The sequence below is a fragment of the Poecilia reticulata genome, chromosome 2 (assembly GCF_904066995.2).
Source record: "Poecilia reticulata chromosome 2, P_reticulata-male-v2, whole genome shotgun sequence".
NCBI lineage: Eukaryota > Metazoa > Chordata > Actinopteri > Cyprinodontiformes > Poeciliidae > Poecilia > Poecilia reticulata.
The window spans coordinates 7407016-7422701 of record NC_088831.1 but is presented as its reverse complement, the minus strand read 5'-3'; the positions used below and the strand labels follow the sequence as shown (position 1 = coordinate 7422701).

Here is a 15686-nt window from a genome sequence, read left to right as displayed (position 1 = left end):
TCAGAGTAACTGCACCCAGGAGGAAAAGAGGATTTTCAGCCTCATTCATCCGCGCTGAGCTCCAGCTAAATATCAGTCAAACAGCCAACTTAGCAATCCCTTCCTCTCTCGCTTTTTTTTTTTTTTTTTCCTCCATATCAGCCCGGCACACTCACACAGACGCTCTCGCCCTGGCGGCAGATTCATGGGACATTTGCAGTAGGCGTTTTGGAGATTTATCGCCCCCATTCCTCTCTGCCTTGCATTGTTTTTCACCTGAATTTTTATATCACTCTTTAAATCTCTCAGTAGCGGAAGGCTTGAAACTGCAGCACCCCCACCAGCATTAGAGCTCTCGTGCCGAAATATTTATGCAGGGATACAGAGAAGAGGCAGTAAAAGATGAAAATACGACAATTGGAGCAATCCTTCATGCAGCACGGAAAAGTGGGGGGTCCTGCTTACATTTGCTTATCGGTGCCTCTGAAACTACAGTTTGGGTCCTCTGAGGCATAACAGCACCAGGCCACTGGGACACAAGCATGGAGTAAAAGTAAACATATCATAGGAATAGCATAAGCAAGTTATAAACAAACCCTTCCTACAATGGCCAGGCTTTCTACATATACAGTGGATAGAGCAACAGCTAAACAATCAAATCCACCTGCAAAGGCTGCAGCAAATATCAAATCAATATCCCGTCTTTGTCTTTGACACAGTGTTAACATGGCGTCATCATGGGATTATTTGTAACAGTAATAACCTCCGGAGAGCATTGCCAGGGGAGCATCCACCACCTGCCCTCCTCTCCGCACGAGTTAGGAAGGGAAAAACAAGATCTGAGATGTGTGAATGGGTGTGTTTGGAAATTTCTCCCTCAAAAACTACTGTTATTTAAACAAATACTTAAGTGAAAGTACTAGTCAGCCACCTAAGAGAAGGTTCACCTTCTATCCGGATCTTAAGCTTAAAGCCGGAGCTACGACAGAACGCTTATATTAAAGCATAATGATATGTTAGAATGGCTCCAGTTCAAGTGAGCTGAGTGTCACAGCCTCCCTGTTTATGCTTAATTATATTCAGTTTAAATGTAAAGCTGCATTTCACAACAAGTTTTGTCTGAAGACACTTTACAAAATGTCAATCCAATTTTACAGACAGATTAATGCATCCATTCATTCAAATTATCTGAGTTATTAAACCATTTTTAGTTCAGTTTACTATTCAAATTAGTTAAAATGTTTTCTATCTCAGCAATATTGAGTCCAAAATGTCGCAGATTTCATTAATGGTACAGTGGATGTGTTTTATAGTTGGTGTGCCTTTCTTAAATTGAACGTCTTATGGTTTACACTAAGTAACTTTTCCTAAAGCCTCTCACTCTGCTATATCTTCTAAATACAGAATATGTGTGACATAATATGACTTGTTATCACTGTGTGTTTTGTTTTTTTACACAGCTGAGAAAGGTAGTTCAGAATCCAAAAAAACAAAAGGAAACAAGACAAAAAATTACCATGGTGACTCATTTACAATATAATCAATCCAAACATAACATGTGTGCTGGATACACTTCCACCAGTGAATTTCTAGTTTGGGGCTTTAGCATTTTTGCTAACTTTTTTTGCTAGCACACTTACCTTGACCTAAATCAGTTTTTTCTGGATAAATTCTAAAATAATAATTTACTTTGCTGTTTTGTTGACTTTCAGTTTAATAAGTTTTGAAATTTTGAACCCAGAAACATAAACACAGAGCAATTGAATCAATAGAACCAAAATTGCCAAGGAAAAGCCCAAAAACCTGCAGGATCTAGAGATCTGGATGGAGGAGTGGGTCAAAAACCCTGCTCCTCGTCAATGTCAGTGTAAACCTCGTCAAGAACTACAGGAAACATCTGATCTGGAATTGCAAACTAAAGTTCCTGTACCAAAAATTAAGCTTTGTTTTCCTGGTGTAAAATATGCTGATTTCCTTTTTGTGCTCAACGCTACACATGTCCTAACAAAAATAGATTTCAAATTGTGCTGAAGTGATCACAAAGACTAAGTTTACCTAAGTCTGAAGGGTTTCTACACATAGCGAACACCAGCAGTTTTCCACTATAATTTAAACCAAACCAATAGGGTGATGCTGTCCATGGTACTAAACAGTAAGTTTGACCTTGTTAATCATTTAATACTGAAATATTAAAAGACACTATTGTGGAATTCCGTCAGAATTAAACTAAATGTGCTTTATTAGCTATCAACAAAATGTTACTGTATCATTTTAGATGTGTATGTGAATGCACCATAAGGTTATGATCGTGATCCAGCCTAAAAGTATTGTAAAAAAAAAAAAAAAAAAAAAAGTGTAAACTGTTCTCTTAATTGAACAAAGGTTACAAACTTAATTTAAAAATGACAGCCTCTTGAGCCGTATTCCGATAATTAACAAGATCTCAACAAAATATGGCTTCCACAACACCAGAAATCTCAGCAATACGTATTAAGATTAAAATTGAAATCCTCTTGCCTTCAATACTATCAAAACATGTTAAAATATATCCAGTAGGTAGCATGCATGAGCTGTTCCAAAACATGGCATACCTAGATATCTTGTATGTGAGGCATTCTGAAAGAATTGGGAGTAAGAATAATTCCAAAACAGCTGCTGGTTGTTTCTAAAACTTATACTGTCAGTTCCAATATGCTTTGAATGAAACCGCAAGAAATACTTCCAGTACTCCCACGACCCCCAGCCAAATAAATATCCTCCCTCAGCTTGACACCAGTGAGAGCTCTTGTCTCCAGATGCTCAGTCTGTCTTGTAACTTTCCCCTCCACCCGCCATCATCCTCCCCTTTCCACTCCTACAGCCCACAGGAGTGCGACGCTACCTGCATGCAATCAGGGCATGCAGATGCGCTGAACGCGCCACTATAACCGGCACGTTCACGTCGCAGTGATGAATGGCCCCCCTCTCTCCCTAATGCAGGAAAAGCATTATCCATCACCACCCAGCCCAAAGGAAAGAGATGCTCGTTTAAAAGTGACATTCTGCTCCCTGGCAGCGTCCCCGACGAGCCATGTGGAAGTCAGCCCGGCTGCAGAGCTACTCATGCGGGAAGGTGCCTCCCTCCCTCCTTCCTAATCCTTCTCAAGTGGGGAATCATAAAGGCACTTCAAGTTCATTAAATACGTCTCACTTTATTCTGCATTATTTAGACCTGTTGGGGATAAATGACACTGAAATGGATGTATTTTTCTTCGTAGCAAGAAAGTGTGCAGCCTCAAACAGCAGCAGTGATAAATTCAAAAGAAAACCTTTAGGATTTTGTGGAATGAGTGGTTGACATGGTTGCAGTAGATCTGTTACACAAGTCTTTTATAGACTTTATAGACTTGTTCGTAATTTCTTCGTTTGAGGCATTGCTTTTCTGGGCAATTATTCCTTCTAGTTTTGGATGCTGTGCAGCCCTTTCTTCTTCACATTAGGATAGTTGTTGTGACACGTAACCAGGCAACAAGGCATTGTTTTTACAACAGGAAGCAGTGGATTAGCATCTCAAAAGCTCAAATAATAACTAAATCGGGGATTTAAAAAATGAGTGGCAACAGCAAATGAGGTGGATTTTCAGTCCTTGCTAAAAACCTGATGCTCTAGGACATGTTACTGTGAAATGTAGCCTCTGTTGCCTGGATATTGAGCATTCAGGAGTCTTCAGTCAGAGGCCTCTTCTGATTCATTGCAAGACTGACTGCTACTGAAGATCCTTCATGCCCAAGGTGTCACCATCCACAAAGAGTTTTGAAGACACTTAATTGATCCGAGATACGAAAACATTTATTTGAACTGATTTGAATTGAATTGAATTTATCATTTTCCCTCCAGTTCACAATTTAAACATTAGCTGGAGCTAAATCTGAAATCTCTGTTACCGTTTCTAAATTGCTCGCTTGTGCCTCGTTTTTGGTAGATTTCAGTCGGTCATCAGTCAGCCTAAAACAAACCCTCCAAACTAGGTCACAGCACAGCTGTTTCCAAACTCCCTGATACTGCAGTTGCTGATTTTCCGTTTCATCAGCAGACTCCTGATGTCCAGAGGCAGCTATGGTCACATCGCTGCTTCTGAATCTCTCTCTCTCTCTCTCTCTCTCTCTCTCTCTCTCTCTCTCTCTCTCTGTTTCTCTCTCTCCAGGGTTCTGGATTTGGCACAAGTTGAATGAAAGTGTTTGGAGGTCAACTGTATCCACCTTATGACATTTACAGCAGGCCGTCGGAGGCCATGAAGAGCTGCTCTCATTCATCAAAGACTTCATCGGTGCTGGTGCCGACCCCAAAATCCATGATCTTCTGCCTGCAACGGGAAGGAGTTTTACACCGTGGATTTTCTGTTTTGCTTCTCTTTATTTAAAAACCTCATGCTTTTGCATCAAACGATAAATGATAATCTTGTGCAGTTGGCCCTTTACATATTTATTCCGTGCTTAAATGTTTCAGATATTCCAACTAACTTCGATATCAGACAAAGATAGCACTAAGAAAACACAAAATAATCCCTGATTCTTTTGGAGAAAAGCCAGGAGCAAAAGCTCTGTTGCAGCTTTTTGAGCTCATATTAATTCAGCGGTTCACCTCAGAGCCTTGTGCAGCAGTGCATGCCTGTCTCGCAGTCTGAGTGCATGAGATATACAATAAGCAATTTAATTAATCTGCATAATATTAGTCCCAGGATGCTGCATTCTCACATAATGTTAGTTTGCCCTAAAGCTGCTTTATTGTGTGCGGAGATTCTCACATAAACAGTTAAATATCAAAGTGGATACAAAGTTACACTTTGTTTGAAGTCTGGTTCTGAGGTTCTCTAACTACACTCCTCCACTTCAGCCTATCTGTATCTCCAAATCAACAAACGCCGATACCACAGAGATTCAATCTCATCTCTTTTTTTTTTATCTCAGCTACTTCTTAATCAATTCTTAGCCCCCTTTCTCCCCCCTTCTCTCTGTCTGTCTTGGACTGAAGCTCAGTTTCAATTCAATCTCAGTGCAGAGGACCCTCTTTGTGTTTGTCAAGAGCAGGTTGACAGCAGATCTTATCCCCTGAGCTGTTCTCTTCGCGGCAAAGGAAAGGTGGATGAGTTACTCTCGCTGTAGGTCGGCAGGGTTGGACAGTGCAGACTTGACCTCGGTAGGAAAGTGAGGTACAGCTGGAAGTCTTTTCCCAGACAGATGCGCCTTTAGATTCTTAGAATGCATTTGGCATTCATCTAAAGTGTGAAACCGGAGTCACAGGCGTTTGTCACATCAGTTCTGCATGTTGAATATTTGACATTTTTTGGAAAATAACTCAAATTCTGTCAGGATTGGATGAAGAGTGTCTGAGAACGTCAGAGATTCAAATGATAGAGGACTAGTGCATCAATATGCTTTAATTTGAACTGTTACTATTCCAGAATAGTCCAGGTTAATGGGTTTTCTTCCAGTTTTTAGCTCTGTTCATCTTCCCACCGTTTCTGACCTGATTTATTCTGCTACCACCATGTTGAACCAGAGGCCAGTGTTGTCCAAGCCGCTTGTCAACTGGACCAACAATCCTCAACTGAAAGTATTTGTGAGTCCAAAAAAATGACTAAACTAACTCAGTTTGAAATGTTCTTTTTAGGTCTCGACTAAAAAGAAAAAGTTAATTCTCAACAATAAGAACAGGATTGGGGTCACTTAAGACATTATCTAAAAGCAAATTTGGGTGCCCCAAGAACGCTTTTGAGTAAAAGTCTTTGGGTTGATTTGCTCTCATTTACTGTGAAATTCAAGAAATTGCAAAAAGAGTGGCTAGAATCACACGATGCATGAGACAAAAATGATCTGACACTGAAAATGTTTCCCCACACGAAACGCTGTGTTTGAACTGATTAAACATAAACAATATCAAGAACGACTGGCGTATATTAAAGGCAGCAAAGGCGATTCACCAGGGCGCTTTAATAAGAAACGAGCTCGAAAAGCAGAGTCTCCCAGTGACTTCTGTTCAGCACAATCGAAAGCTTTATTGATCGCCCTCGGTGCTAATAAGATTGGACGTAGCACTCCTAATGCCACCAGTATTCCTTTCCCACTAAATCAAGAGATAAAATTGGCATATGCATCCATCTTATCCCCACTTCTTACCGCCTATATGTGTCAGGCGGCAAACAAAGAGAGGCGGGCGAGTGGAAAAAGCAGCTCTGGGGACAAGAACAGACACACCTAAAGGACTTATAGGGCTCCAGCTGATGCTTGTATGCAGAGGGTTCCTTACAAAAGAAGGCGAGAGATGAGGTTTGTGATGGGCAGGCCATCACATCTACAGGGGGGACAAAGGAGCAGGGTGACAAGCAGCCAGTGGACAGAAGGTCCATTTCCACTCATACAAAAGAACCAGGGAGATGAAGCAGATTAGTAGCTCTTTATTCCCTTTGTGAAGGCTCTAAATGATAAGATTTAGCCTCTTTTTTTTCTTTTCCTCTTGTGTGTGTGTGTGTGTGTGTGTGTGCGTGCGTGCGTGCGTGCGTGCGTGCGTGCGTGTGTGTGTGTGTGTGTGTGTGTGTGTGTGCGTGTGTGTGTGTGTGTGTGTGTGTGTATGAGAGCGGGTAAATTCACACAAGACATAAAAAGTTCTCATTTCTTTTTTTTTTTTTATCCACTCCACATCAGGGTGTATGCTTCGCCTTCACCCCCTCTTTAGTTCGCCGACTATTTCTGGGGATTAATTTATTCCTCCAGAGGAATAACAGCTGGTGTTAGAGTCACTTTCCTTTCTTTTTGCTAACCCCGAATTTACAGTTTGAATGGCGAGGCACTCAGCTTTAAGCCTCTCATCACTGCAGGATGATGCATTTCTGTGAGTTCCCTGAGCTGGAAATTACCCCTTTAAGTGAAAGACAAACCCTGTCGCTGCTGGACAATGTCATCAGCCAGTCAGTCGGGGGCTTTTATTTGGCTGTCAGATGATGCGCTGACGTTAATAACGTCTCATGTGTTGTGATGTGACTTCTAGAGGCAGTTTCTCCTCCCACCTGCATGAACGGGTGTGAAGATTTAGTGGGAAAAACTTGTACTCACGGGTGTCGTCTGTGTGTCTGTTTTCACACCTTTGCATCTAGTGCCATCTACTGTTCACCTCCCAACCCTACAGGGGATAAAATGGCGTTCAAGTGGACTTCAGAAAACTCAGTGGTTAAAAACCAATTTATTTTTCACATGTAAGCCACTTCTGATGTCGTTTCTGGTTCAGAAGTAATTTAGCACAAGGACTGTTACCGTTGTGGCTTATAACCTGAATATGTTTGTGTGTGGTGGCTTTTGAAGCTCTGACTCCAGCTGTAGTCCATGTCGTCTAAATAAAAGCTTTTCCTTCCACTCAACTTTTCAGTAATATGCTTGAATGCTGTATTCTGCCGACTTCTTTAACATTTTCCTTTTGTGGCTAACCCTTAGTTTGAATCTGATTTACTTTCATCTGAAGCTTTAATCTCACTTTTTTAAATTATTTGAAAGATCTTTGCTTTTAAAAAAGCAACATAGAAAACCTACAATTTTAACACAATAAGCAGAAACAACTTCTGATTCTGTAGATCTGCTTATAAATGTGCTAGTGTTAAAGCAGATCAACAAGTGAGAAGCGAGGCGTGCTAATTGTAATTGAGCAACTTCATTAGTAGAAAGCAAACTATTTGCTGAATAAATAGTGCAGGGCTGTGAAAAAGTATACCCCCTTCCCCGCACTTTTCCCATAAGGCTTTTGGTGTTTGGGTTGTTGTTGTTGCCATGTCACACTTAACTGTTTCAGATAATCAAAAAATGCAACACAAGTAAAGACAAAAAATACATTCAAAAGAAAACATATCCATCCAGCTGAACTGGTTTGTTATTTCAGGACTTATGGGATTTTGGTAAGCTGGTTCCATTTTGGATACGTTGCCAGTCTGTAAAATGATGGACGTATACATGACCATATTCAGAGGTCGGTAACTATTTACATTTGTTTACTTCAATAACTTTTTAAAAGCGGAGATACTTTGAGGAGTATTTTTACCGCATTATCTTTGCACACTTGAGTAACCTCTGTACCCTGAAGTTGCTGGACTAACAATCACTGAAATAAGAACAAACGTTTCAACCAAAAATGCTCAGACACATAACTTTAATATAAAGTGACAAGAGCTATTTCCTGTCTGCTAAGCCTGTGGTGTCATTTAGGGATCAAGAAGATACAATTAACATCACATATTGTTTGTTCTTCTTGAATTTGTAATTTTGCAATTATGTTATGTATTTGTGTTAATCTTCATTTTAGCCTAAAATATCAGAATTTGCAGATTATATTTTGTCTGTCTGATGAAATTATTTTGAAATATTAAATCAGATGATCTGATCACTCAGTACTTCAAAAACCTTTTTGCTTTTTTTACTCTTACATCTTTGACAGCTAGTTTTTTTTATTTTTATTTGAGTAATAATATGTTAAATTAGTGGTACTTTTGGGTACTTTATCCACCTCTGGGCTCATCTTCTAATCTTAAATGTTGTGTTTCCATTCGCTTAAAGCAGAAAATTATCACAATTAGCAGAAATAAAGGTTTGAAAACACATTCAGTGTAATGAATCTATATATTTTGTATTTGACTTACCGGATTAATATACTACTGAAATAAATGAACCTTTCAATAATCCAATTTTTCGAACAGGTCGTTTTATTTTTTGTCCACTGGGGGGCGCGGTAGCTGCCGTCCAGTCAGACGTCGTTGCGTAAGCGTCGATTGCCGAGTCATGGTTAGCTGTTGTTTAACGCCTGACGCTACAAGGACGGACTGTATTGGAGCTTTTATCCGCCCGGCTGAGAGCAGCAATGACAGAAGAAACACAGCGTAGAAGAAGCTGAAGCTTCAGCTAGATACGGCGGTTTAGTTTTAAAACCGAGGGTTTTAGCGACAACAAACCGGTTATCCTCCCACCGGACGGCTAATCTCTGTTGGCGATAAGTGCAGGCTCTACTCTATATTATCTGAATTGGACGAGCAAGGTAAGGTTCACACATCAACAACAGCGAAACTGAACGTCAAATGTATTTGCAGATCTGTAAACGCACGGTTGCTACTCATTTTTCTCAGTATACCGCAGTTTAAATGTGAACCGTTTCCATATTTTGATGCACCTTATCATTGTAGCGGCTCTCGTGGAGAAATGTTGCGCACTTTACTCTATGTCTCTCTTTTCTGTTTAGAAAGAAAAAGGAAACGTATTTAACATTTCCCTGCACGCAGCATGCTATAAATGTCAGCATTTATTTCTGTTAATTTTATGGCAAAACCCAAACATTATGTGTTCGAATTTGAATACAGCTTGACAGGGATTTAAAAATAAACACAAGTAGGTTAAAACGCTGGAGCTGCATTGGATCTTCATCTTGCTTGTGTTCCACTTTTTAATTGAACGACTGAAATCATCAACTACTTATCTCCTATTGTTTTTCTCTTACATCTGCTCCTGCAGTGATAATGTTCATCCAGAGCTACTGTGAGGGAAACATCTCCATCTCCCACACCTGGGTGGATTTGGGTATCTCCCCCTGCTTCCACTTCACCCTCGTCTCCACCATCCTGCTCTCCATCTGCTTCTTCCTCGGCACCGTCCACTGCATCTGCTACCAGAAGTATGGCACCCCCATGGAGTCCAAATTCATCCCTCGCTCCCACCTCTACGGCCTCCAGCTGGTCCTCACCATTGTCCTCTTGCTCCAATTCCTGGCTGGGCTGATGTGGCGAGCGACCGACGGCGGGGAGCTCCCGGGTTACGTGGTGCTGTACGGCTGCTTCTCGATGCTGGGGTGGTCCTGGGCGTTGGGCGTGCTCTGGGTGGAGAGGCGGAGGGTCCCCCTGATGGACCGGACGAGGGGTCACAGCACCGCCCTGCTGGTGTTCTGGGCCTTTGCTTTCTCTGCTGAGAACCTGGCCTTCGTCTCCTGGTACAGTTCGCAGTGGTGGTGGGCGCTGGAGACCAGTCAGCAAGAGGTGAGGCAAAACCTAGAAAACAAGACTTGATTTCTTTCTTTCTTTTTTTTTTTTTTTTAATGTCTACAACCTGAAATCTTGTGTAATATCCATGCATTAGTCCCAATTGTCGCACTTAATCTGGTGATTATGATGATTATAATAAATCTCATTTTATTGTCAAAGAGGCCAAAGGTTGGATAAGTATTTGCTTTGTGCGCCACTCCTTTTCGAGGTACAAAACCTGCCTAACATGCAAAGCATTGAGAACAAACAACACATGCTGAAAGATGTTTCTCTTTTCTGCTGATTCATGCCTTCAGATTCTCATTTCTGCTCAATCAACTTCCTTTTTTTTAAAGAAAATCTCTAGCTCCACCCATGCTGAGTCAGAGTTAGTCAGCTCATAACCAAAGCTGCTTCTCTAGTTTGCCTGCTTATCTGTCTATTGTGTAAACACATGTTTTTATTGAATCTCCATGTAACTAAACAAGAGCTGCAGCTAACTGATTATTCTATTGATTATTCTGATCATTAACCAAATAAAATTGATCAGATTTTTCATTTAACCACTTAAGCTTATTTTATACAATACTAGAAATGCATTTAAAAATTTAAATAAACAAATAATTGAGTTAATCTTTTTTTATTTTTTTTTACAAGAAGTGGGAAACCTCTACTTGCCTGAAATGCAGTAACAGCATTCCTTTCCTTTATTTATTTATATTCAGTCATATTGAATTACTTTCATCCCTCCAGGTATATATAGATATATATATATATATAACTTATTAACATTATCTATTATGGATATATTTGTATTGTAACACCTAAGATCGGTGTAGCTTGTCAACGAATAAGCCATTTCCCCTGGGGGATCAGTAAAGTATTTTCTTTTTTTTATTATTCTATTCCTTTCAGCCCTAAATTGAAGCTCATTCAGAAGATAAGTAAACATCTATATTGTCTATGTAGTTTAAGATGTCGTTGAATCTTTCAGGTGGAGTTTGCTCTCTGGGTGATCCGCTACGTCTGCTCCGGGCTGCTCTTCTTCGTTGGTCTGAAAGCCCCCGGCTTGCCCCGAAAGCCCTACATTCTCCTTATCAATGAAGACGAGCGGGACGTGGAAAACAGCGCACAGGTTGGAGAGTATGAGCAACAAAAAAAATAATAAAAAATGTATATTCAACCTTTTAAAAAAAAAATAAAAAATCTGCATTTCTGTTCCATCCCCCTGAGTCCACAGCAGTGTTTTAGGATAGGGACGGATACTTTTTCTACTTTATTTTTTATTTTTGCAAAACTTGCCCAAGTTCAATGTGTCAGAACTTTTGCATGGGCCTGTATTTCATGTTTTTTTTTATTTTTTTTTTTTTTATTTAGAGCCTGTTAGGAAGGCCAGAGGAGAACCAGTCCACCTGGCAGGGGTTCAGGAAGAAGGTCCGTCTGCTTCTTCCCTACATGTGGCCCCGAGGCAACATCGTCCTCCAGCTGTTGGTCGTCTTCTGCTTGGGCCTGCTGGGAGTGGAGAGAGTTATTAATGTCTTTGTACCCATCTACTATAAAAATATCGGTGAGTGAGACCACATGTTTTAGGTGTGTGAGATTTGAGCTGGATAAAAATGTTTCTTTGTTGCCCTTTTTCACAGTTAATGGGTTAACCAATGGCAGCAGCTGGCACACCGTGGCGTCCACAGTGGGTGTGTATGTCGGACTGAAGTTCCTGCAGGGTGGGGGAGCAGGTGAGTGCCGCCTCTACATGTGTAAATGTTTAGAATCGGAGAGATTTCTTGACTTTGTTACGTATTCTGACGTATTCCGCTCGTCCTCTTCTTCAGGCGCCTCCGGGTTCGTCAGCAACATGCGCTCGTTCCTCTGGATCCGGGTGCAGCAATTCACCAATCGGGTGGTGCAGGTCCGCCTGTTCGCCCACCTGCACTCTCTCTCGCTGCGCTGGCACCTGGGGCGCAAAACCGGCGACGTGCTGAGGAGCATCGACCGCGGCACGTCGTCAATCAACAGCCTGCTCAGGTCTGTGTTTTGTTCGCATCGTGAAATAAACCAAAACCAATAAAATAAAATAAAAAAACAACTAAAATAAATGTTTTTTTTTCACAGCTACATTGTGTTTAGCATCTTTCCAACCATCGCTGATATTGTCATTTCCATCATCTACTTCATCACTAACTTTAACGCCTGGTTCGGCCTGATCATCTTCATTTGCATGACCTTGTACCTCGGTAAGTACTGCTTGTTGAAGCGTAACCATGACGATGACCTGTGCCTACAAGAGTCTGAAATTAAACTGCTGCAAAAAAGTATTTGCCCCTTAAATTTAATAACTGCTCCTGCCAGTTCCGGCTCACTCTTCATAGCAGAATTGTTTTAATTCAGCCACGTTGGAATTTTATTTTTAGATCAGAACATGTTGTGTTGCTTTGTAAGATCTTTTTGCCTGCTTCGCATTGTCAGACAGATTCTATTTAATGATTTGGATTGGGGTTTTTTTGTATATTTACTCAGATTTGATTAAAAATTTGGTTTGACAATCTGAAATCTTTATAGTGAGGCAGAAAAGCATAAACTTGAAGTCCGTATGGGGAACAATTACTTTTTCACAGCTCTGCATCTGCAAAACAATCTTAAAGAAGGCTTAGGATGGCTTTAATTATTGATGTCTTGTAGCTCTGACCATCATCATCACTGAGTGGAGGACCAAGTACAGACGGGACATGAATCTGCAGGACAACGCTGCCAAGTCCAAAGCTGTGGACTCGTTGTTGAACTTTGAAACGGTATAATCAAATGAATGCCGATGTCGGTCGATTATGTTATAATTACGATACGAAACAAAATAAAACAAATATTTGTATGCCTTAAAATCCCCCCCGAGTCAAATTTGTTCTTCTTTTGTCTTCTTAATAGGTAAAATACTACAACGCAGAGAACTACGAGGTCGGCCGGTTTGAAGACGCCATCTTGAAGTATCAGGTAGGTCCAAGGTAGTGACGGCTTTTTCTAAGCAATGTGATGAGAATAGTTTCTTTGAAAAGTTTTGTTACACGCAATCTTAGACGAGGTATCCACCTGGGATTCAGGAGAACGATTATTTGTTCTCATAACATCGACTATATTAATTGTGTCATATCTGCTCCTGTTTTAGGCTTCAGAGTGGAAGACTCAGGCGTCCCTCGCCTTACTCAATCAAACCCAGAACGTCATCATCGGATCTGGACTGCTGGCCGGCTCTTTGCTCTGTGCCTATTTTGTTACAGAGGGGAAATTTCAGGTGCTGAATCGGTTTATTCTCACCATATTCTGATGTTTCTCTTCTTATTGTGACAACGGCAGCCTTCTGATTCCAGGTGGGAGATTTTGTTCTCTTCGGTACATACATCATCCAGCTTTACACCCCTCTCAACTGGTTTGGAACCTACTACAGGTAAAAATGAGGTTCTATTGGGTTTATATAAGTTCTTCTGAAACTTTTGTAAAATAATTTTTTGCCTTTTTTGTCCTGCAGAATGATCCAGAATTCCTTCATCGACATGGAAAGCATGTTCAAGCTGTTTGAGGAAGAAGAGGAGGTTTGTTTGAAACTGCAGAGCGCTTGGATTGGTGGTGTAGCGTTTCTTCTAAATGTTCTGCGTGTTTTCTTCAGGTGAAAGACAAAGTTAATGCTGGAAATTTGCAGTTCAAACTGGGAAGAGTGGAGTTTGACAGCGTCTACTTCAGCTACACCAATGGGTTTGTTCACGTTTACTTTTATTTTAGTGTAAAGTTGCGTACAAAGTCTGAAAATACTAAAGGATTTTGAACATGTTTACAGAAAGGAAATTCTCAGGGATGTCTCCTTCACCGTTCTTCCAGGACAGACTGTTGCACTGGTATGGTGAATTTAAATAGGGAATTTCTCATTATTAATATATTTCATGTGCTCTCTTACGATCTTTTGTTTTTTTGCTCTCCTTTTAAGGTTGGACCATCAGGATCTGGGAAAAGTACCATCATTCGCCTTCTTTTCCGCTTTTATAATGTTCAGGGAGGCTGCATTCGCATTGATGGCCAGGATATCTCAAACGTAAGAGTCTGGTATGACACCAGAATTCTTCAAAATGTTGTCCTATTTTAAGGGCAAATAATGTGTAATGAATGCATGAATGTGTAAATTTACTCGTGCGTAAAGCTCAAAAAATACACAGAAAGTTTGAGCCAGGAGCACTGCCGAAAGCTGACCAAAGGCTGTAAAGTTATGTTTGTAAGGCAAAACCTGGGCATCAACACATTCCACATTGTCAAATCTTGACATAAGTGTGAGCAAACCCACCAGCTTGAATTTGGATTCATTTGAATTTGTGGCCTGGCACAGAGTCTGCTCTTTAATTTAACTTTAGTTTATTGACTACACACTTCAGTTATCATTGCCTTGTGTTTCCTCAGGTGAAGCAAAGATCTCTCCGGGCGCACATCGGTGTGGTTCCTCAGGATACGGTGCTCTTTAACGACACGATCAGGGAAAACATTCGCTACGGTCGCATCACTGCGTCCGACAGCGAGGTGGAGGAGGCAGCCATAGCTGCAGACATACATGACAAGATCATGACTTTCCCTGAAGGTAACCTGTTAAACTTGCAGTTTACAATTAATCCTCTTATTTTCTTGTTTGCTTTATGGGTAATTTGAAAAAAAAAATATATATATATATGTATTTTTTTTCTACTTCTTTTCACCATGTTGTGATATTTGCAGGCTATGACACGCAAGTGGGCGAGAGAGGTCTGAAGCTGAGCGGAGGTGAGAAGCAGAGGGTTGCTATTGCCAGAACAATCCTGAAGGCACCTCAGATCATCCTGCTGGATGAGGTATCAGAGCAACGCTGCACGAAAATAACCTTGAATAAAATACCAGAAGTCTGAAGTTTTATAACCGAGTTTCTCTTTAGGCAACATCAGCTCTGGACACGCAGACAGAGCGCAACATCCAGGCCTCTCTGGCCAAAGTCTGCACCAATCGCACAACCGTCGTCGTAGCGCACAGGTAAGAGGAAAACGCAGGAATCAGAGTTTGACTTGTATATGATTCACGTCTGCATACGGATAGGGAAACGAAAAAGTATTGCTCTGGCTTTATTTGACTATAAGTAACAATCTACTTTCATTTTGTCACTAATGGACTCCCTTACTTTAAATAAAAAAAACAGGCTGTCCACCATCATTGGAGCGGATCAGATCCTGGTGATCAGTGAGGGTCGGATCGCTGAACGAGGACGGTAGGTTTCTCCCCTGATCCTGTCGCCAACTTGGAGCAAATTTCCCTGAATCGGGATTAAATGTCAACCCGCTCTTTTTCCAAGGCATGACGAATTGCTGTCCAAAGGGGGTCTATATGCAGACATGTGGCTGAAGCAGCAGCAGGCCCACGACTCGGATTCCTCCTCAGACACCGAAGCAAAAGATCGCAAGTCTGAGAAACTACAGCCACCGTCCACCTCTTCAGCCCATCAAGGGCATTGAATGTATTTATTGCTTGAGACAACAAAGTGTGTTTTTGTACTCTTCTTGTCAGATTTGATGCTTTATTTAAAAGTAAAAGAACACTGAGCGACGTGGTGATGTTATTTATTTTAGGAAACGTTCCAAGTGTCTGTGCAATGTCAGGTCAGGTAGAAAAAGGGAAGGTGCCTTTAAAGAAC

At 41.0% G+C, this 15686-nt stretch overlaps 1 protein-coding gene across 2 annotated transcripts; it reads left to right on the top strand.

Annotated features, from left to right (window-relative positions):
• Window positions 1-7832: 7832 nt before the first annotated feature.
• Window positions 7833-15599, top strand: abcb6a (ATP binding cassette subfamily B member 6 (LAN blood group) a). 2 transcript variants are annotated; one of them, XM_008427443.3, is made up of 20 exons: window positions 7833-7968; window positions 9498-10015; window positions 10995-11135; window positions 11378-11567; window positions 11644-11736; window positions 11833-12025; window positions 12113-12234; window positions 12680-12789; window positions 12920-12985; window positions 13158-13283; window positions 13360-13436; window positions 13518-13581; window positions 13656-13741; window positions 13824-13881; window positions 13971-14075; window positions 14435-14609; window positions 14744-14856; window positions 14937-15031; window positions 15195-15263; window positions 15348-15599. In XM_008427443.3, the coding sequence occupies exons 1-20, from the start codon at window positions 7938-7940 to the stop codon at window positions 15505-15507; spliced, it is 2592 nt and encodes an 863-aa protein (XP_008425665.1). In that variant the 5' UTR covers window positions 7833-7937; the 3' UTR covers window positions 15508-15599. The 2 variants fall into 2 exon arrangements, with proteins under 2 accessions (XP_008425665.1, XP_008425673.1); XM_008427451.3 differs by lacking the exon at window positions 7833-7968 and adding an exon at window positions 8736-9027.
• Window positions 15600-15686: the final 87 nt, after the last annotated feature.

Coding starts and splice junctions, on each gene's coding strand:
- abcb6a (XM_008427443.3), top strand. CDS start 7,938: ATGATGGACGTATACATGACCATATTCAGAG. Junction 11,568..11,643: donor CATCTACTATAAAAATATCG/GTGAGTGAGACC, acceptor CCTTTTTCACAG/TTAATGGGTTAACCAATGGC. Junction 13,882..13,970: donor CAGGACAGACTGTTGCACTG/GTATGGTGAATT, acceptor TCTCCTTTTAAG/GTTGGACCATCAGGATCTGG.